Consider the following 21,682-nt stretch of genomic DNA (forward strand, 5'->3'; position numbering starts at 1 on the left):
CTCTACAATCTCTGCTACTACCTATGCTATACTGACCACTAATATTTAGATACTAATTATACAGACCTTAATTTTAAGTTTTGCTTGGGATGACTTAAAATACATGCAATTTCAATTCTTCTCTTGGTGTCTACTTGAGCAAATATGAATTTCAGAAAATAAGTTAATGGTGTTTTTATTAAATAAACAAATTTGTATTTCATTATTTGGCTAACAGTGAAGATTGATAGTCTTACATCTTTAGTGGTATGTTCTGTTTTGTCTACCATATTTGCTTTTATCTTTCCCTAGGTCTGAATTGACATCTTATTTTGCTAAGACATGGAAACGTTTAAGTGAACATATTTTATTGTTGAAGAAGTACAATGTTTTATTCGAACAAGAAGTGAAAGACATGCTTAGTACCATATTGACTTTGGAGAGCCACGAGCAACGGGGCCTGGTCAGTTCTTGTTTCATTTTCTTTTGTTCTTTCCAAAATATACCTTGAAGAAACAGATTGGTGACAGTAGAAGTTTGGTTTTCCAGAATGCCTACGAAGCAACAATACAATAAATTGTGTATGAGACACATTAACTAGAGTATATATTAAGGCAAAACCTGAATGAGATTAAGCTGTTCTTTTTCTTTTAAACATGTTATTTCTTGTTCTATTTACTGTTATAATGCTGCTAAATATTGTGACAACAGCAGTTTTTAAACATTTTCCTATCTAACGGGTTACAAAAAGGAATAGTAATGTACTTATTGTTATTGTTATAATCATACAGTTTTATTTCTGTTTCTGTAGGCTACATCATTATTGAAAGAAAGCTTTTCAGTAGAATATGAAGACAGCTCACTTGCTTGTAGCGATAAAACATCTTGTGATTTGCAAACAAACAATAACACAATAAAGCAAGGAAGATATGAACAACGGCTTGGTAATAATCTTGAAAGGGAAAAGGGTAATTTTTGTTAAGGCTCATTCTTAGTCTAACATAATATAACACATTATAACATAATATAATACCTCAGGATATGCAGTAGTGAAAACTGCAGGATATATTTCCCCCACTCCCCACTGTGGACGTATAAGAGTCCTCGTGTGCTACCCTGCTCATAAATGCAGGATTAGGTATATGAAGCTAAAACAAGGCAGCCCCAGTTCCTCTGAAGCTCCATGTGTGCAATTGAGTCCTGGCTATATGAAGTGAATAGAGAAGTATATTTGAACTTATCTTTGAGTAAGGTGTTTTGGTTTGTGGCTTATCTACAGTAGTAATTTCTGTGTTTCGGAAAATCATGTGTTCTGTTTCTGGTGTAAATTAGAAATGGAATCATGTATAAACTCGTTAAAACATGTTATGAAAAGGAAATACCTAAAGATTGTAAAATGCATTTCTCTACAAAACATTGAAGAACATTATATACAGTATTAGGAACATGCTTATTAGTGCAAAGGAAGCATAGGCAGATTCCCCCCCCCCCTTTTTAGAAGAAGCTTCATACTGAGAAAAACATGTATTGGCTTTAAAAAAAATATGAAATGAATGTTAGATGAATTTGTTTTGCTAAAGGAAGTAATTTGATTTAGGAGCGGGAGATGGTGACTCAGTGTGTCCTTGCATCAAAGCCCAGAAAAGATGAGCAATTAGGACCCAGATGCCTTTACAAGGCAAACATAAGCAATGCTGTTTAGGTTGCCTTCCTAGATTTTTATTGATAAAAGAGAGGGGCTATGATTTAAACTAATTTTCTGGGTAAAGTTGTTTTATGTATATCAAATATTGAAAATGGGTTAATAGCCAAAATGGTGAAGTAATCACAATTAAAAAGAAAAAAAGTCTCATGACCTAGACTATTCAAGGTATTTTGCCAGTTTACTGTTTTCTTTGGCAGTTACACAGAGATACAGTAACAGCATATTTGGCTAAAGTTCACAGTAGGGTCCTTTTGTAAAGAACTGTAATAGACATTTTAGATCAATAAACAAGACATAACAAAAGTGGGGCTTAAAAGAAAGGGAATAGGGCTTAAAAAGAAAACAAACTGGTCTGATCACTGTGACTTTGAAATGTGCTTCATTATTGTGTGTGTTCACGTACAGAAGTCACAAGCTGGTGTGAAGATGAGAGCAAGGAAGAAAGCCTGGTGGAAAAGATTCCTATTACAGGTAAAAGTCATGGCTGCATAATAGCCTCAAATGCGGGGTTTGACTTTATTATATAATCAAAACATTGCATTTCAGCAGCTTGTGAATTCCCCTAATAGTGAGTAAATTCAGCTACTACATACTGAGCACAGAGATTAAACGCAAGATCATAAAGTCCACGCTTATGTTAACATAAACCAAGATGGAAAATAACAGTGCCTATTTTAATTCCTTGTAATCATGTTATACGTTTTAAACCTTGTGAATATCCTGTTATTTTAGCCTTTCAGGTCTTGGTATCGGTGTTACAAAGGTCAGTCTCCATGGGGAAGAATCAGTAATTAGATGGCAAACTACAGATGTTTCTGATTTGACTCTTTTCTTTTCTGTAGTAATTGAATGTGTATCATTAGAATAAGAGAAGGGAGGAAAAATTGTGCCAGACAAAAAGCTGGGTTTGTGCCTCAGTTACAAAGGCATACTGATAATTTAAAAATATTTTGCAATAAGGTCTCATCAGGACCTGTTAAGACCTCTTTTTCTGGCAGCTAATTATGTTTGTTTATAAAGAATATCCAAGATATCATGGCAGTTTTGGTTTGTGGATAGTGTGCACATTAGCATCCTTGACAGATATCCATTTCTTGTAAATAAATGTAGAACTTCCTCTCTTATACAAAGAATAAACACCTTAATTGAAAATATAGATACTGGGGGGGGGGGGTGTTGCACGTGTGTGCGCATACAACATAAGAGTAGCATGCTACTTTAAATAGCTGTTTTGGATTTTTAATGTGAAAGTGCTTACACTGATATATATATGGCATGAAATACGTGAGGAGAAGAATCGGAGAAGATTTACATCCTACTTGCGTTACACCTGCCGTGAAACACCCAGTTAGTGTTATGATCTGGGGTTGTATGACAGCAAAAGGTGTGGACAGAATTTGTGTCATTGATGGGAATAAAAAGTAAATGGACCCCTGACAGTTAAGTCCAGTTGAGAATGACTCTGGGGTTGCGGCACTCATTTCGCTTTCTAGGCTGAGGGAGCCGGCGTTTGTCCACTTCCGCAGACAGTTTTTCTGGGTCATGTGATCCAGCATGACTAAGCCGCTTCTGGCAAAACCAGAGCAGCGCACGGAAACGCCATTTACCTTCCCACCAGAGCAGTACCTATTTATCTACTTTCACTGCGTGCTTTTGAACTGCTAGGTTGGCAAGAGCTGGGACCGAGCAACAGGAGCTCACCCCATCGCAGGGTCTCAAACTGCGACCTTCCGATCGGCAAGTCCAAGCGGCATAGTGGTTTAAACCACGGCGCCACCCGCATCCCAATGGGAATATAAATGCCTAAAAATACATAGCCCAGACCCAATCAAAAATCTATGGCGCTGACTAAAGAAACTTGTTAGTCAGAAGCAACCCAGCAGTAAAGCCCAATTAATAGAGACAATAATTCAATCTTGGTTTCACATTATTACAGCTGCAGAACTAAAAAAACCTTGGTTTACTCCATGGGAAGGAGTTTTAAGGCTGTAATTAAAGCTAAAGGTTACCCAACTAGTATTAACTGGCACGAGAATGTTTGTATATCTGATTTTTTCTATGTGTTTCACGTTTCTTCTTAATGACTGCTGTTGTAATAAATAATCCTTCATAAAAGTTATTGCATTACATTCTTCATTAAATTATTTTTCCATTAATATATAATTTTAAGGTATTACTAAAAAAAAAGGTGGTGTTATGTGCCATCAAACCTTGGAAATACTCTTTCCCCCCAAAAGGTTTCCACAATTTTGGTCACTAGTGTAGGTTTTATTTCGCCCGGGTCAAAGATCCAGCTTGGCACACACACTCATGCACATTTGTGTACACACACGGGCTGGGACCCTCTGGAGGCTTAACTCAGCACAGAAACCCCAGCTCTGCCTTGTGCTTCCTTGCTGCTGGGTTTTTTCATGGGAGAAATTAGTGCTTCTGTAACTTCCCTATTACTACTACTACTACTACTACTAGTAGTAGTAGTATACCACCCTATACCTGTAGATCTCACTTCCAGGTATATCTGTTCACTGTTGTTGAAACTTCTCTGCAGTTGGGTTGAAAGTATTTTTATTTAAGAAGTGTTGCCCTTACTTCTTTTGCCCTCAGTAATTCAGATGGGCTGCTTTCTGCGTATCAGTCAGTATTCTAGGGAGGAGTAGTTTCTCCAAACCTAACTCCAAACCAGCAATAGATAGGATAACAGTGGAATTTTAAAATTGTTGAATTATGATATATTTTCCCCACCCTCAATTAATTATTGCCTATAATTAAAAGAGGGAAATGCTTAGCACACTATTATATTAAGCAGGGAAGTGACATCATGAGATGGCAGCTGCTTTCACCTCCTTTTTTTATTAACTCCAAATATATCCAGTGCTGACTCTCTCTGTGTGTTTTTTCCTTGTTTTAAAAATGGTCTGTGCCGACAGAGAGCCTGTAGAGACTAGCTTCAGAGCAAAGAGGGACAACCAAAAATGATAAATGCAGACAGCGACCATTGGTGTAGGCTCATATTGTTGGAATTACTTCAAATGTTATGCGTTTTGTTTGCATAAACTACTTCAGTGCAAGAAAAAACCTGTAGACCATGGGTCTGATTCAGCCACGCTTATGCCTATCTGTGACCAGCACCCAGGGCTGGAGCAGCAGCCGAGCTAGAAGCAGCTGGAGCAGGACTTGGAGTTCAGTAGGGACTATTGTCCCAACAAGAGCCCAGAAGAATCTGGCTTCTATTCTCACTGCTAGGCCCTTCCTTTCCATCTGCTGGCTTGCTGTTCTCAGCTGAATATTTTCCTTTCTCCTGAGAGACCCTCTTTAGGAGACAGTTGACAAGAAAGCCTCCTGGCAGACAAATGTGTACTCTTGTGCCAACTGGGCTTCCCCCTGGGCCTGCTATCATTTTCACTTTTCTGGTCTGGGGGTGAAGGGGGAGAAGTGGTAGATGAGGCAGGAAATCCAGGACAAGCAATACAGAAAGGAAGGCATCACCAGCCATGTCACCTTGTTATCTTCTCTCCTGCCAGCTGCATCCGTATTCAGTGCTGCTTTGCCAGTTCATCATGGACTGGAGAATTCTGCAATTGTGTTTCTCTGTCTAATGGCAGAGCTGTTGCCTTAGCTTCCTAGCAGATGGGTCACTTTTACTACCAAGAGAGGGAGGGGTGGGGAGGTCAGTCTAATGCAGATGTAGCAGCAGAGCCAATCCAGTGCTCCTGTTAATATGTTTGCATTGCTTCCTCTCATCTTTGCCCTCTTGGTAAGCATCAGTGACTCACCTGCCAGGAAGACAGTCACCTGGCAAGCCACTTCTATATTGTGGTGTAGACTACATTTCTTCTGAATTACAGGTGCTGGGCATGCAAAAACTGATTTAAGTGTCTTGTGGAAACAGCTATTTGAAGGAATACTTGGAATTTAGGAGATCTGAGATAACAGGAACTGAGAAGAGAATGGTGTGCTTAAGTTTGATATATTGTCATTCCTCTTTTTTGAGATTAGATCGTACAACAATATTGAAAAAGGATGAAAGGGCAATTTTCAGTTAACCACATAATAGAGTTCTCATTTTTCATAATCTTGATTTCATAATGATGATAAGATTTTAAATTAAGGAATCTAAACTTACGTGCAACAATAGAAAAAACTTGCATGTTGAAATAGAAATTTGGGATATTAATAGCTTTGTTTTCATACCATGTTCCCAACATAGACTAGGATTCAGGGAGGTTCGTGTGTGCAAAGTGCTTCTGTGTGTATATCTCTGCATATGCATGTAGGTACATATCTCTCTCTCTCTCTCTCTCTGTGTGTGTGTGTGTGTGTGTGTGTGAGAGAGAGAGAGAGAGAGAGAGAGAGGCTGAAACAAAGCCCGAGACCAAGACTGACTTTTCTTTCCAGTGTCCCCCTCTCTTGTGTCATAGGGTGCTACTACTTTGGAAGGCTCCTGACCTTCAAGGAGGCTTTTTAGGGAAGTGAAGGTCTGCCACTCTTGAATGTGCACTGATATCATTAAGTGCATGTTTTCAAATTATTTTCCACGTAGGGAAAGTAGAATTTTTCATCTCTCTTTACCATTTGATTATTATTCAGCAAGGTGGCTTAAGTTGTCTTTTGCAATGTAAAGTATTTGAAAGATCTGATGGCTTGATATTTCTCCTGCCATTTAAGGGAGCAATCACTTAATGCAGACCAGTTGCCCCTTAATGATACCCTTCTCTTCATCTCCGCCCAGGCAACATAGTACTTGAAATCAGTGTGGTTAAGAAGTGGTTTAATTCTTTTCCATGCATGCTTATTATTGGTAAAGCTCCAATTCTGATCTGTGCTAGTGATTTAAAACTTCAGAGGCTGGAGAGGGTTAACACAAGGCATTATTTGTATGTGTCCAAATATGCATATGACATAGCTTATTGCCATGTGGCTAGAGCTTTAGGTTTGACTCAGTTTGTCTTCTAGCACAAGAATTTGTAGGAAACTTAGGTTGCTTGTAATTATCGGGGGGGGGGGACTATAGCATTAAGGGAGACCTTATGGTATTTGAGCATTTTAGATGTTAACAAGAATAGGATGCTGGGCGTCTGGTAGCTGAGTGTAGCTTTTAAGGGGGTGATGAGTAGGGATTGCCTTTAGATTGTTTTAGGAAGCCAAGAAGCTTGCATCCACTTCAACTGCAGCACCACCTAGTGTCCAATAACTGTGCTTTACTGTTTTGGAATGAAATGTGTGTAACTAGATTTTGATGGAAACGGTGTAGGGAAGAGCTTTCCAAACTGTGTCTCGCACAAACGCTCCCCACACTCCTCCTGAGGCTGGAAAGGGGTTAGTTTAACTTTTGGTTTACTTGTAAAACTGAATTACTGTGTCGTGAAATGATGCATGTCTACACAATGTGTGAAAAGTTTGGAAAGCTAACATGAAAAGTTTGGAAAGCTGTGCAGTAGGGGAACCGTGGGTAAGAAAATGAGATTCACTGCTAGCTAATATGTCCCTGCTTTGGTTTGGTGCATGTTTGGCTTACAGATTCTTGTAGAGATGGTGTTCACAAATCAACCTTCAGAAGACGATAGCAGAGCCTAGCACATTCTTTGGCTGGTCTGTAGCTAGAAGAGTCCTACACTTTGGAAAGTGAAGAATTTTGATGTCAGTGACTAGTACAGAATTAACCATTCCTCATCTTTTTAATTCTATATATAGCTTTCATAATCTTTTGTATAGTTTTTGGTTTTGTTTTTGATTCCTGGGGGAGCATTTTTTCAGCCCAAGGGTTATATTTTTTTATGGGCAATTCCGTGGGGTGGGGGCACATGCCAGTGGTGGAAGGAGCTATTGGGCAGAGCGCTGAATGTAAGTTTTGCCCTTTGTCCAGTAGGCTAAATTCTAAACATACTCGCACACCCCTCTATGCTCCACCCTCTCAAGCCAGAGTCATCATCAGAATTCAGGGATATATTCCAGCCAGGCAAAAACACTGAGGGTGTGTGTGTCCCAGGGAAGGATGTGGTCTGGAGAAAGATGGAGAGGAGTGGGTGTGGCTTGGGGGAGGACCCATAGGTTAGACAGAGAGGCCTGAAGAGCCACATTTGGTCCCTGGGCCTGATTTTCCCCTCCCATCCCATGTTCTGCATTATGCTTATTTAAATATGTGTGTTGTTTTGGTTCTAACTCAGCTTGCTTGGTGTTGCATCTATATTAAGAAATGTTAATTTTTGTATTATTTTAAATTAGATTATTAATATCCCATCCTTCCACTCTGTGCACAGTGCTTGAGGTGGCTTTGTTGTTGTTGTGTAGTCGTGTCCGACTCTTCGTGACCCCCTGGACCAGAGCACGCCAGGCACTCCTGTCTTCCACTGCCTCCTGCAGTTTGGTCAAACTCATGCTGGTAGCTTCCAGAACACTGTCCAACCATCACGTCCTCTGTCATCCCCTTCTCCTAGTGCCCTCAATCTTTCCCAGCATCAGGGTCTTTTCAAGGGAGTCTTCTCTTCTCATGAGGCGGCTTACAAAAATATAAAAACCAGAATCCTAAAGCAGTACAGAAATAACAACACGAGCATTCTAAAAACAAACACAACTCCTGCTAAAACAATCAGGATGGCCTTCCTGAATAATAAAAATCTTGGTCTTGATGGAAGACAGAAAAAGAAGGACCCAAATGTATTTCCTGAGGTAGGAAGTTCTTTAACTAGATATAAAGTTCTCTTATACACAGCAGCTAATCTTGCCTGGGACATTGTTGGGAGTTAAAGAAGAGCCTTTGCAACAGATCTTACGTAGTGAGCAGGCTGGTGTTGGAGTTGGGTTTTATTTTTATGCCTGGCAGCTTTTAGTGTTGTGGATGCAGCTTTGTGGAATCAGGCCTAGATTGAACTTAGACAAGTGCCTAGCATTTTTGTTATTTGGTGGCTGTTGAATACATCTTTTAAAGAGTACTTTCCTTCAAGATTAACTCAGCCATTTTATATTACATACTATACGGAATCTGCATAATTTGATGTTTTTAAGATCTATTTTTTAGATAGTTATGGACTGGCAACTCGCAACATATGTGCATTTAGCTTGCACATTCAGTTTTATGCACTTGCCCAAAACATTAAAAAATAGAAAGGGTGTGTGTGTCAGAGGAAAAAGACTTTGGCAGTCCCACCTGCCATTGAACCCAATGTGTATTGACTATATGCAGTCTTGGCTTTGGCCCTATTCCCAGAACATAACCCTAGTGTAAGTTAAGAATCACCTGCATGTACATTTTTTTGATATTCCTGTTGTACACTGCTATGGAAACATTTGCTGGGAAGTAGTATATAAATATTTAAATGAACATGCATCTAACTTTCCCACAGTTGCCCATGCCCAGAGTGACTCACAATAAAGCTAAAATGCAGCATCTTATCTGAAAAACCAATTTGTCCCACAACATAACAGAAACAAAAAAGTCTTCAATAAACAAATTGTAGCAGAAATTCAGTATCACAGTAAAATCATATGAAATGCAAAAACAGCATTAACCTAGCCCAACCCACACAGCTATTCCTGGTCTCCTTGCACCAAGACACCACAGCAGCCTAAATTTAAATAGAGAAAGGTCCCTATAGCTTAGTGGCTCAGCACATGCTTTGCATCCAAAAGCTCCAAATATATCTGAGAAACTCTCCTGTCTGAAACCCTGGAGAGCTCCTGCCAGTCAACGCTGTGACTCTATATGGCAACTTCACAGACCAGGCTAGAATATTCATAGCTGCCTCCCTAATCTCTCCTCCAAGGAGGCCCTGGTAGCAGCCAAGGGGAAATGTTGGGGAGTAGTAATGATGTTAAGGCTTCCCGACCCAGCTTTCTAGTGATGGTCTTATTGAGAGAAGGCAGTCTTTTAAATAGCCTGGACCCAAGCCATTCATTGCAAAACATTTATGACAATATTTAAAGATCTTACCGTATTTTTCGCCCTATAGGACACACCGGCCCATAGGACGCACCTAGTTTTTTGGGGGGGGAAATAAAGGAATTTTTTTTAATCCCCCCCAGCCGCGGATATCTGCCCGAAGCGTGGGGCGCTCTACTTCGGCGCGACCCGCGCTCCGTGCAGCAGGCTGCTATCCGCAGCCTAGGGAGCCCTGCGAGAACTCCCGCAGGGCTCCCTAGGCTGCGGATATCTGCCCGAAGTGCGGGGCACTCTGCTTCAGTGTGCCCCGCGCTCCAGGCAGCAGGCTGCAGCCTAGGGAGCCCTGCGGGAACTCCCGCGGGCTCCCCAGGCTTGCGGAGAGCTTCCTGAAGCCTGGAGAGCGAGAGGGGTTGGTGCGCACCGACCCCTCTCGCTCTCCAGGCTTCAGCGAAAGCCTGCATTCACCCCATAGGACGCACACACATTTCCCCTTCATTTTTGGAGGGGAAAAAGTGCGTCCTATTGGGCGAAAAATACGGTAATTATTCCAGTGAAATTCCATATGGCTACTTGGGGTATTTGCCCTCTTTCCCTTGACCTTTGCCCTTCCCTTCCATCTACTGCTTCACTATTTCCCCCTTTCTTTTCTTCAAAGAGTTCTTACATCAATACTGACATGGTAAGTCATAATCTTGAGTTTAAAAAAGGAAAATGACACACACGTGTTCATGTGGCACAAATCCTGTGTCTGCTCAGAAGTAAGCCCCACCTAATTAACTTGGGCTTACTCCCAGGAAAGTATGCCTCTAGGATTGGAGCTTGTTCCTTGTGCATTAGTGTGTTTACTAGCTTACATTCTAAACTACCAAGTACAGCTGGATGAACATTGGGCTGTAAGATGGTGGTATATAAACGTCTACTAAAATACATATCATGACCAATCAAATAATATACAAATATTGGTTTCTGCCTTATAAAAGAGACAGAATAATAAAACATTAGTAAGCTCATCAGTCATACATGCCACAAAGTGCAATATCTAGAAACACTGTATCAGAAAACCAATGCAGCCTGATCCAAGAATCCACCTCCTCACCATAGCTGTCAATTTTTCCCATTTTTAAAGGGGAAATCCTATACAGAATAAGGGAATTTCCCTTTAAAAAATGGGAAGCGTTGACAGCTATGCCCCCCCGCAAACAAATCTCACTAAAGACAACCAACCAAACGCCAGGCCACCGCCAACCTCTCTCCCCACCAAGGAAATATAACAAGCGAACAGAAAGAGAACCCACACAAAACCCCACACATACAGTAGAAGAATAGAAGCATTGCCACCCCACTCACCATCCCCCTCCCCCTTTTTTCTTTCCAGCCTTATACTGCATGCAACACTAATGTCTTGCAACAAATGAAACTGAGCTGTAGAAAACTAAGAAATCTTTAATAAAAAATATTTTTTTAAAAAAGGAAAGAAAACCAATACAGCCAACTGTTCCTAAACAACTGTTCTGGATAGAGAAATGTCCTTTAAAAAAGAGAACTACCGTAAGAATCTTTAATCAGTCCCATTAAAATCCTGCATGGATGGCTTTGAGGAACTTTGTGCAGAACGCATGGTTTCTCCACTTTTATAGTCTGCCTATTTTAAGGTTCACTACTCCGTTTGCTCTCAAACTATTTATGCCAAAGTTTAGGCTTTAGAGCTCTATGGGAGCTCAGGCTGATTTAACTCTGTTTTAAAGGAGACTTCTTGATCATGAGCATTCAAATGATTGAAATACTAATTTGTAGCAGTAGAACCTAGGCTTGCATTGCTTAACATCAAATGCCTATATAAGTAATGATTGGAGGTTGGCTGTCTTTGCATGGTAGAAAGAACAATCACATGGTTTCGCCCAGAAAAGTAACATATAACTTTTCTTTCCTATTCATTAGTGAAGCAACACATAACCAAATGATTAATGCTTAGGACGATGTAAAATGCTTTCTTGTATGAGATATGTCAAATCAGTGATGATAGTGGGTTTGGGGAAATGTTTGCTCAAGGCAGTAACTGGGATGGAGATTTATATGATTGTAAAGATAAGCTGAACTGATCTTTTTTAAGTGTGGTTTGTTGAGCTGAAAGTGAGTCATAGGCCTGGCTGACTCAGGGGCACACCTGTTGCATTAACATTTTTGCAGTTCCTTTGTTGCCTTTCCTTTAGAAAACTGGCATAAAAATGAATTTAAAATAGTGAAAACATTACAGACACTGGGATAGTTAAACTGTGACCATATGCAAAGCAAACACACATTTGAGTCTGTTAAGATAGGTAACAGTGGTTCAGATGTTAGGTTCAGTGGAATAAAATCTACGTTCAGATGTAGCCCTTAGTACCATAGGGTTATCTTGGATGCTGTACCATATGTTCTAGAGATATTAATTGCCCTTGGATGAATGAGGTAATTATTCTTCTTATCTTCAGAATATATTGTTGAACTGGGGCAGAATTTAGCCTAAGTTCAGCATTTTTAGATCCCCCAATTCCAGTGGAGCTAAGCATGTAGTTAGCTGTCACCACTGAAATCAATGGGGCTTATAGCTTTGACTAAATTTTAGTCCTAATGTTTCTACTCAAACACTTTATGGCATTTGGACTTATGTTCTTGTATTGATTTGAAACACTTTAACCCCCTTTTTAGCCAAAAGGTTCCTAGAGCAGCATACTAAAATGAGCAGTAAGACATTATAATGGCAAAACAACCCAAACTCCTTTGCTGAGGAAGTGAATTGAGTGGAGTGCATCTGCCCAGCCCTACAGGCCTCCATCAGCCTCCTGCTAGACACCACCTTCAGAGTGATACATGGAGCTCCTCCTTCCACCCTCATCAGATCTCTAGCCTATGAAATCTCTTCCATTCATATGACCATGGTATTATAAGCTGAATCTTCTCATTGCTATAACATTAGCAGAGCTGGCCCAGTCATTAGGCAGGGTGAGGCTGCTGCCTCAGGTGACAGAAGCCCCTGCAGATGGCACACGCATTGGGTGCCTTGCCACTTCTGCCAGCGGCGCCAATTTTCAGCAAGATCACATCCATCTGGGGCAAGATCTCACCTGAAATTGTGTGAGATCTTTTGGAGCGTACAAGATCTCACACAAATTTGAGCAAGATTTCACCCAAAATTGGCATGAACTTGCCTGAAATAGGCACCGCTGGTGGCGTCTCTTTGCCAGCAGCAGATGTGTCAAGGCAGGCGGTGGTTGCAAGAACAGGTAGGTGGTGGTGGGAACGGTGGCAGTGGGAGGGCAAGGTTGCACTTCCTGTTTACTCTCAAGCAGCGGAACGAGATGCACCACTCCTGAATATTAATTTTGTTCAACTGCAAATTCCAGTACTAATGTAACTGCAGCATTAAACAACTAAAACCAGTCATTGCCTGAGTTCCACATTGAGCACCCCAGTCCTCACCATGCCATTATTTATATTGGCAGCTCAATAACTGATCCATGCCAAGGATGAGAGGCATCTGAAGGCATGAAGAACACATCTCAATATGAAAGAAGAAACATTTTGGGGGCTGCCTCCCTGCTTATCATGTTAGAGCAACAGGAGAGGCATGGGCTTCTGAGACTATGTTTAGAGATGTTCTGGTGGCTAACGGTTGCAGTCTTTTATTGGCAGGACCAAATTCCACTCTCTAGAGCTCTTGTTCAGTTATTGAGCTGGTTCACAAGTAATATTAAACCACATTTGAAGCATGAGTGCCCTGCTCCTTCTCTGTCTCTGGTTGTGTAGCACAGGAGAATAAAGCTAGGAACAAGCCTGAATCTGATTTATTGTTATGTGTGAACCCAGGGTCATACAGGACCCGATTTGTTTCTTTCCAACCAAACCAGGAGCAGTAAGCCATAAGGAACGTTGGTTACGGCTTGTGGTTTCCCATGTAGTGACAAGGTCTGGCTCATGGGTAGGCAAACTAAGGCCTGGGAGCCGGATCTGGCCCAATCGCATTCTAAATCCGGCCTGTGGATCAGCGTGTTTTTACATGAGTAGAATGTGTGCTTTTATTTAAAATGCATCTCTGGGTTATTTGTGGGGGATAGGAATTTGTCTCCCCCCCCCCCTTCGAAATATAGTCTGGCCCCCCACAAGGTCTGACGGACAGTAGACCGGCCCCTGAAAAAGTTTGCTGACCCCTGGTCTGGCTTGTTGCTGCCTTATACCTTCCTCCATGTGGCACAGTCAGGAGCAGGGGCACGCAAAAGCGCTTGTGCATTTTAAACTGTGGTTTAACATGGCATGTAAACCAGGCCAAACTGAGGACCCTTGCGCCAGAGCTTATACTTCTAATTCTGCCTGGCTGAGCCCAGAACATACGTATAAGCAAGCCCAGCCATCATGGACTGGCTTGATGCAGAGGAGTGAGGGGAGGCATCTGCCAGGGAACCCCCAGGGAAAGAAGGCTCAGAGCCAGGGGAGTGGTGGTGGGATGATGATGAGGGATCAGAGGGAGCAGACTGGAGGGAGGAGGTGTTGGAAGCTGAAGAGGTCACAGGGCTTAGTGAGCGGGGGGAGTATGTGGCAATGAGCAGTCAAGAATCACAGGCAGAAGCAGAGGCTGGAGAGGAGGTGGGTCAAGAGGCAGAAATGAGGCAAGCTGCTGAAGAAGCCTTCCTGTCCTGCTGCAGCCAGCCCCCCCCCCCCCCGGTCTCCCAGAACCCAAAGGGGTATGAAGAGGGCAGAGGAAAGACAAGCAAGATGAAGGTGCCTCTGGTTGCTTGGGAAGGAACCAGGGGAGGAGGAACCTTAGAAAGTGGTGGGAAGGTGGGGACCTTTAGCCTCTGGACAAGTTGCTGTGCACACTGGACCTGAGCTGTTTTGAGCCTCCTTGAGACCAGCCTTCGGAAGAGGATGAGAGTTTGTTCAAGGCAGGCATGGGCGTAGCCATGGGGGGCAGGGGAGGCAGCTGCCTCCCATCAAGTAAAACTATAGAAATACTTAACTAACTGACCAAACACGTTGATTCTGCCCCCCAGCAAAAATCCTGGCTACGCCCATGGCCAGGGGGGTGCAGTGGGGGCAGCTGCCCCCCTAAATCGAGTAAATAAATAGAAATACTTCTAACTGACCAGTTGCGTGACAGATAACTTGGGCCTGCCCCCCCCAAAAAAATAAATCCTGGCTACGCCCATGAAGGTAGGCCCCACCTTTCAACAATGGATGGCAGTGGCCCTCAGTTAAGTTCTCAGTGGGTTTGCTCACTAATGTAGAGTATCATCCATTATATATACTGTTATCTGGCTGTACTTCTGGTATTGTAGGGTTGTTTTTATGAAGCTCAATCCTATGCTTGTTGAATCAGAAGTAAGTTCCACACAGTTGGCACCTTAACAATTGTATTTAGGATTGCAGCCTTAAACTCTTCTTAACTGTTTGAGCCCTTGGAAAAAGGTGGGGAAGAAATTTAGGTAAACCTGTGAAGCTGCCCTATACTGAATCAGTCCAGCTGCTTCATCTAGCTCAGTATTTATCAACCTGGAAATGGATCTCAAGGTCTCAAGCAGACAATGACAAATTAATCCATTCCATGCATGATTTTATGTATACGGGGTGTGTGGGTGTGGGTGTGCGTGCGTGCTGTGCTGTATGGAACAAGCAAAGCTAGACTTCCATGTGAGTATAAATGTTTGCATTAGACCAAAACAATAAAAGGGTGGGGGAAAGTATTTTAAATTTATTCTGTCCATTGGGTTGAATCTAGACTTGCCAGTTCATGAATGGAAGAGTCCTTCTATGAATGGAAATGAGTTTGATCCATTGGAGACTCCCACTTTTCAAATTTAACACTGCAACACCACTTCCCACTCTGTTCTGAAGGGTCTCCCAAACCCCCAGAGGAGGTTTGTAAAGACTGCAGGGTGAGGGAGAAGATGATGTTGGGAAACTGTGTACGTGCTGCTACTCACACAGAGTCAATTAAGGGTTGGCAGACAGCCAGAAGGTCATGTGAAGGAGTAAGTCTGCCTGGTGGTAACAGAGACATGGAGACAGCTCCCTTATTGGTCAAGCTCTCTCAAGGGAGTGATAATTAATGGCCTACTAACTGGGATGTGTTAGTTCAGTATTTCAGAGTTCAGAGGTTCAGAGTTCTGTGTGTCAGTGTAGGAGTTGTGAGTCGTGTCAGAGAGAGCTAGCATAAGATCCGTGTTCTGTTCCTGTAAATAGTCCACTGTATATAATAAACACCTAACTACAAGTTCCTGATTCCTGCTTCGTCTATCCTGTCTGCAGCCAAGTCGCCAATTGCTTCCGTGGATTCTGCGTTTACTCTGCTAGGTCTGGCTAAGGTCCTGCAACTAGTCAGAAAGTTGCGAAACACCAAATAGGTTTTGCCAATAGATGAATCTGGAAAACCTGCTTCCCCGCTTCCACCCATGGAGTTCATGGACTCCCACTCACTGCAACTCTGGATCCAACCCATTGTTCCATTAATTTGTATTTTGATTTGTGTGTCTGTGTGCTTTGATTATTTTGGTAAATTTTGTTTACTATAAACTGATTCTCAGAATGTTTGTTCCATAGTGAGTAGAGCGGGACTTGCTTCCTGGGATATTTGCCTAGGTTTATGATCTTCAGGTGTCTTCTCATTGGATGCTTGATAGTGTTTAATATTACAATAGCTGGAACAACAACATCATGATGGCCCCTAATTATCTGTCTGCTGTATGAAAAATTCTGTATAAATGATATTATTTATAATTTCCCCCCCCAGAAAATTATACCCAGAAACAGGTTCAGGATGGCCCAAACACTTATTGCCTGTGTGCTGATCCAGATAGGAATGAGAAGCCTTTGACCCTCCAGATGTTGTTGGACTCGGTGGTCAGCGATGGGAGTTGCAGTTCAGCAAATGACTGTGCATTTTTACATGCCACACTAACAGCCCAGATTAGTAGCATATTTGTGCCTAGCCTTGTCACCGGAAAGTTATTTTAAAGAGAGTGATTGTGAGCTTGAGAAATTCACAGAATTGTAAAAAAAGAAAGGAAGTTCATATTAAGACCAGGAGGTGGAGACAATTGTGAACTACAAACAGTATGGATAGAGCAAACTGCACTGAACAGAAGGACAGGAAACATACAGTGCAAGGGCAGTATAACTTGTCAGATGTTTGAAATTGTGATACAGTAGTTTTGTAGCAATAATTTGATGGAACTGAAGCCAAAAATGTCCTATAAGGTGTTTCAAGATGTGAGTTGATGAAAGAGATGTTTTTGTTGTTCATGGAAAATTAATTATTACTTATTTTGCAAAATATATAATGCAAAATACATTTCCCTCTGTTGCCTATATAGTATCTGTTTCCACTAGCTTCTGCTGGAAACTAATTAAAGTTTTTTGCTATTTATCCCCCTTATAGCTTTGAAAATTGACAGCAGTAGTTTAAATGAACAGAAAAGCAATGGAACCAGTTCAGAACCCAGTGCTTCATCTCCGGAAAGAAGAAGCCCTTTGTCAAGGTAAAGTCATTAAAGGCTTTCCTTCCTGAATAGTTTCAACCTAGTGATAAATGCCTCTAGAAAGTTAATGAAGCACTGGCAAGAATATTTTGATGGATGGCCTATGGTTCAGATTTGTGTTTCACTACAACAACTTAAAATTTTGTATACCTTACAAAATATTTGCATTAAAGCCAGGTATTGTTTTGCAGCTGTTGTTTTCTCATTTTAAGACTCAATTGACATCTCAGTGAACCACAAATTAGCGTGTACAGCTGCTCTCAGTAGGACTACTTAGAGACCAAACAATGGAAGTTGTCAGGAAAAGGGCAGACGTAAAACATAAAGTCTTGAAGAAATAAAGTGGTGTGTCACCTTCTGGGTGTTGCTGAGATGTAAATGAGCTTCAGCTCAAAACATATTTTTGTATCTTTGTAAAAGAAGAATTTGATACTAGATTATTTGTTACTTTCTTCTTTTGTATTTCCAAATTGAGAACATTTAATTAATGTCCTTGGGTTTTTTTCTAAAGAAATGCAATTTATCTTTTTTCAGTTCTTTAAGTAATGTTTTGTTACTTTTTTCTGTTAGCATGACTCAAATGACTAGCATTCAAGCGATAATAGCAAATGAAGTATGGTAAACAATTGTGGAATTTTTCATTGGCTTTAGATTGTTACGTGATTATTTGTTAAAGCACTTCCATTGCTTGGTTCTCTTTGTTTCTCCCTTCTTGGAAACACCCGTTTATAATACCTGATATATATGTGTATGTTTGCAGACATAGGGTGAGAATGCTTTTCACTGCTTGAAAATATCCTTGAAGATATATTTTGTTTTATCTTTTAAGGTTCTTAGAATTTGAGAAGAACTGGCCTTGGAACAAAAGTAGTTGGCCAGCATAATGTATAAATAGCATTATAATACATTACAAAATGTAATAGAAAATGTATTTTATGTCTGATTTTCAGGAGTTGGGGTTGGAAAGTAGTACCTTTAAAATATATTTGTTGAGGTATATTTGTTAACATTTTCTTTTCCTAAGGTAATTGTTATTTGAGGTAATGATATTCTGCAAAAGTAATATCTGTTGCCCAAAAAATTAAAATAATTTTCAATTATTATTTCTTGTGTAGAAAGAACAAGCAAATGTGTAAACAACACGAACGTTTTCAAGAAGGAATGTTTTGCATTATGATATATGTCAGCAGTTTCTAGCATTTCTGAAATGCTGGTCATACAGCGCAGACTCTGGAGTATCAGTATTATTTCTGTAAATTTGTATGCACGGCAGAAAGATTTTTGGGGCGCATTTATGGCATCATATGATTTTATATCTTTGATCTTAGGAGAAAATACCATTTCTAGTACAGTATGAATTATTAGGGTTTCTTTTAATGAATAGTGTGCGTTTTAGCCTCCTCAATAACTTGGTAATAAAATACTTTTCAAAACCAAATCAGTTAGTAACACTTATAGCTTCACACTTGACATCCATCTTAGAAATATGTTTACAAACACAATGTAGGAATAAAGTGTGAAAGAATGGGAAATTGCTCAGGTGCTTATTTGCAGTTGGGACACAATGAAATTTCTTAGAGGCTGATGTCTAAGGATTCCACTTATTGTACTCACTTCTTGCGCTTTATTGCTTTTACAAGTGGTCTCGAAACTCAGTACTTGAAAATAAACATAACAGTCTAGTACCACTGTGGTACTCCCCCCCCCCCCTCGCAGTGTTTAGTCACTGAGCTGATGAGTGGCCTCGAAAAATACCCTGATGGACCTAAATAATAATAAAAAAGGTTTCCTCTGATGTCCTACAGACAATAATTATGATGTGCTAGTTAAGCCCAAACTACAGCTGAGGGATTTTACTTTAAAGCAGAGGCTTGGGCGCAAAAATGCATTTATAGCTCTTTGTCTGGCAGCTCATTATGCGTGGGCCTGATTCATTAAGTAATTGGTTTGCAGTTGTTTACATGAGTATTAAGGCTTTCTATTCAGTAGTCTTTGAGAGATACATTGTGCAAATGTTGCATGTTATGAATGCAGAATGAGGGGCAGCGGGCAAGCCCTATTGGCTAAACACTGCACTCTGTTGAAAAGCAAGAGAAAGAGATTGGGTGCTGCTTTGCATAGCAATGACTTTCTTAATAAGCTTTACAGATTAATACACACAAGCTATAAAAGATGCAAAGAGATACTCTTAGCACATTTATCCATGCTCATCTCACTATTATGGCACTGGAGATGGGAAGAATTGAGTGCTTTCATATTCGCTTTTCTTTTTTCAGTGCAACTTCGGTGCATGAGACTTAATAGAATCCAATGTTTATTGTATTATAAATCATGGGGGAAGTAGGCAGACCTGCAACAGTTTATTATGAAAGATTCTTTCAATGTAAATCTTTTTCCACCATTGTGTGTCCTACAGCAAAATCATTTTGTGGTTGAGTGGGGATGAAAGGCATAATGTACGAAGGAGTGAGTCTTAATAGGAAGCTGCTCTCCGATTGAAGGCCACTTGTTCCCTTTTGTCTGGAGGTGCATGCCGCAGCTTCCTCTTCTCCAGCAAATATTACCCCTTGGATCCTAGCTTAAAATCGCTTTCTCACAAGATTTCTGCAGCTTGATACAAATATGTTTAAACTGAGGTGTGAATTTGTTAATTGATGGATTATATATTCTCAAAGAAATCAAAATAATTATTTTGCAGAATGGGTTTTCTTAGTGTTTTAATCATCTCTAAACCAATGGCTGCAGTGCAATGTGTGTGGCATTTTGTAGTTCTGTAGCAATATAGTCAGCCAGCGGAGGTCAGTAGCATTCTATTGTTGCAGCTTTAGGCTAGATGCAATGCCTTTTTCCTTTGGCTTCTTCGCTTTGCAACATTTGATAGTTAAAGAGCTAAATTAGGGACCCAAATGCTGATATATTCCACTTGTAAAATAATGTGCACTGTTGACTTTAAGTTGGATTCCAGAAGTAAGCCATTAAGTTGGTTTTCAAATTTACTCCTTAAACAGAAGCTAATTTTAAAAACGTTTTTCACTTGACTAAATCACTGGTTATCAGTGATGGTTGTTTGTGTTAATGACTTCAAATTGTAATGTTTAAGACATCTATGCAATGAATGTGCCTCTAATAAGCGCCTTGGCTCATTCTTTGCAGACAACCATAATGGCCATTGGGGGTCACTCTTTCTTTGCTAAATTTCAGCAGCTTTAATTCTTAGTCTCTTTCTAAACCAGATGTAAATTGTTCAGTATAATCATTGTGGCACTTTATTTCATTCTTCCCTATTGCAATTGTTTGGATAGGGGAAGGAGTATTTTGTGCACAGATATATCACCAAAACTTAGGAATGTGCCTATTGAAATATTGTGTTTAATTTTATATATGATGCCCATAAGGCATTTCTTTCTTTTTTTAAATACGATTTTATTAAAGCTTTTTCATAATACAATAAGATAAAATAAACTCATCTAAATAAAAATCAAAAACAGAGAAAGAAAGAGAGAAGGAAACACAGAACCTACTCCCAAAGGCAGCTCTTAACCCTTGTCACTCACAGAAAGTGGTGGACCCTCCCAGCTCTCACCTGGGAGATCTTCTCTTCCCTGCCTCTCACTCAGGGGTCCTTCCACCACCTAACCATCACCTTCATGTGAGTATAATCCTTGGTCCCCAAGGGAAGGGACTAAAGAAAAAAAGAAAAGAAGAGGGGGGAAAGGAAAAAGATAAATAAAAGGACTTCTGATTTTCTGTCTGTTAGCTACATAAAATAAATTATTCAAAACATTCACTCTAGGATAACATCCAACTGTTCTGCTTTCTGTTAAGCAATAATTTCCCAGTCTCCAGGCCCAGATGTCTCAGATTTGTTTATTTTCCTTTTCACACAAAAAGTTAAAAAGTGGTTCTCTAATTATTAGTAGTATAACAAATGTCAGCAATGGTTTTTCTCTAATCAAACATATCAGCTTTGCCTACAATAACTTCAACAACCATTCCTCCATACTAAACAATAATAAATCTTTCTTATTTTGCCCATGTAAGAGTCTCACTGTGCTCATATATTAAAATGATATTCCATAGTTTTTTCTTGTTATGTATCCATTAATTTGCACCCAGTTCTGTATCTTCCATTCCCATTTCTAGTTGTGTTTACCGTGGTTTTCCATCCTTATCTAAAAAATTATCTCTTCCATTTATGCTTCTTCCATTCTTTTTCTAAGAAAAGCACCAGAAATTTTGTAGTTTTCCCCTCTGAGTTCACTCCAAGTTATACACAGAGCCCTTTCACTCTCAGCTCTATCAATGCCAAATCAAGATGTCTCTCCACATTTCCATCCAGGGCTCATTCCGCTCCTCCAGAATCACAACTCCACCATTTGGCTGTTTCATTCCTCCAAACACCCCTGTGAAGGAGTTTTCCATTTCACCATCTCTTCCCTCCAACTCTACCATTTCACCCTCCTGATCTGCCAATCTTTTATTCATATTCTTCTCCAAAGTCTCTGTGTCTGTGTGATTTTGCTTTCCATTTCATTCGTCTCTGGTTTACTTGCATTCCCCATTCCATTTTCCATTTAATCATTCTTAGTTCTAATCAATTTTATTTGCTCA

The 21,682-nt window shown here is 40.4% G+C and overlaps 1 protein-coding gene across 11 annotated transcripts in view; it reads left to right on the plus strand.

Annotated features, from left to right (window-relative positions):
• The window catches only part of KIZ (kizuna centrosomal protein), a 62,129-nt gene that overhangs the window by 33,525 nt on the left and 6,922 nt on the right, over positions 1-21,682 (plus strand). For 8 of the 11 annotated variants that reach the window (XM_028738364.2, XM_028738360.2, XM_028738365.2 and 5 more), the window contains 4 exons: positions 292-442; positions 791-947; positions 2,090-2,155; positions 16,972-17,071. In XM_028738364.2, the coding sequence (XP_028594197.2) occupies positions 292-442; positions 791-947; positions 2,090-2,155; positions 16,972-17,071 (474 nt within the window). The remainder of the gene's footprint in view (positions 1-291; positions 443-790; positions 948-2,089; positions 2,156-16,971; positions 17,072-21,682) is intronic. The other 3 variants (XM_028738362.2, XM_028738370.2, XM_028738371.2) reach the window with 3 other exon arrangements.

Source organism: Podarcis muralis, chromosome 8, assembly GCF_964188315.1.
Source record: "Podarcis muralis chromosome 8, rPodMur119.hap1.1, whole genome shotgun sequence".
Lineage (NCBI taxonomy): Eukaryota > Metazoa > Chordata > Lepidosauria > Squamata > Lacertidae > Podarcis > Podarcis muralis.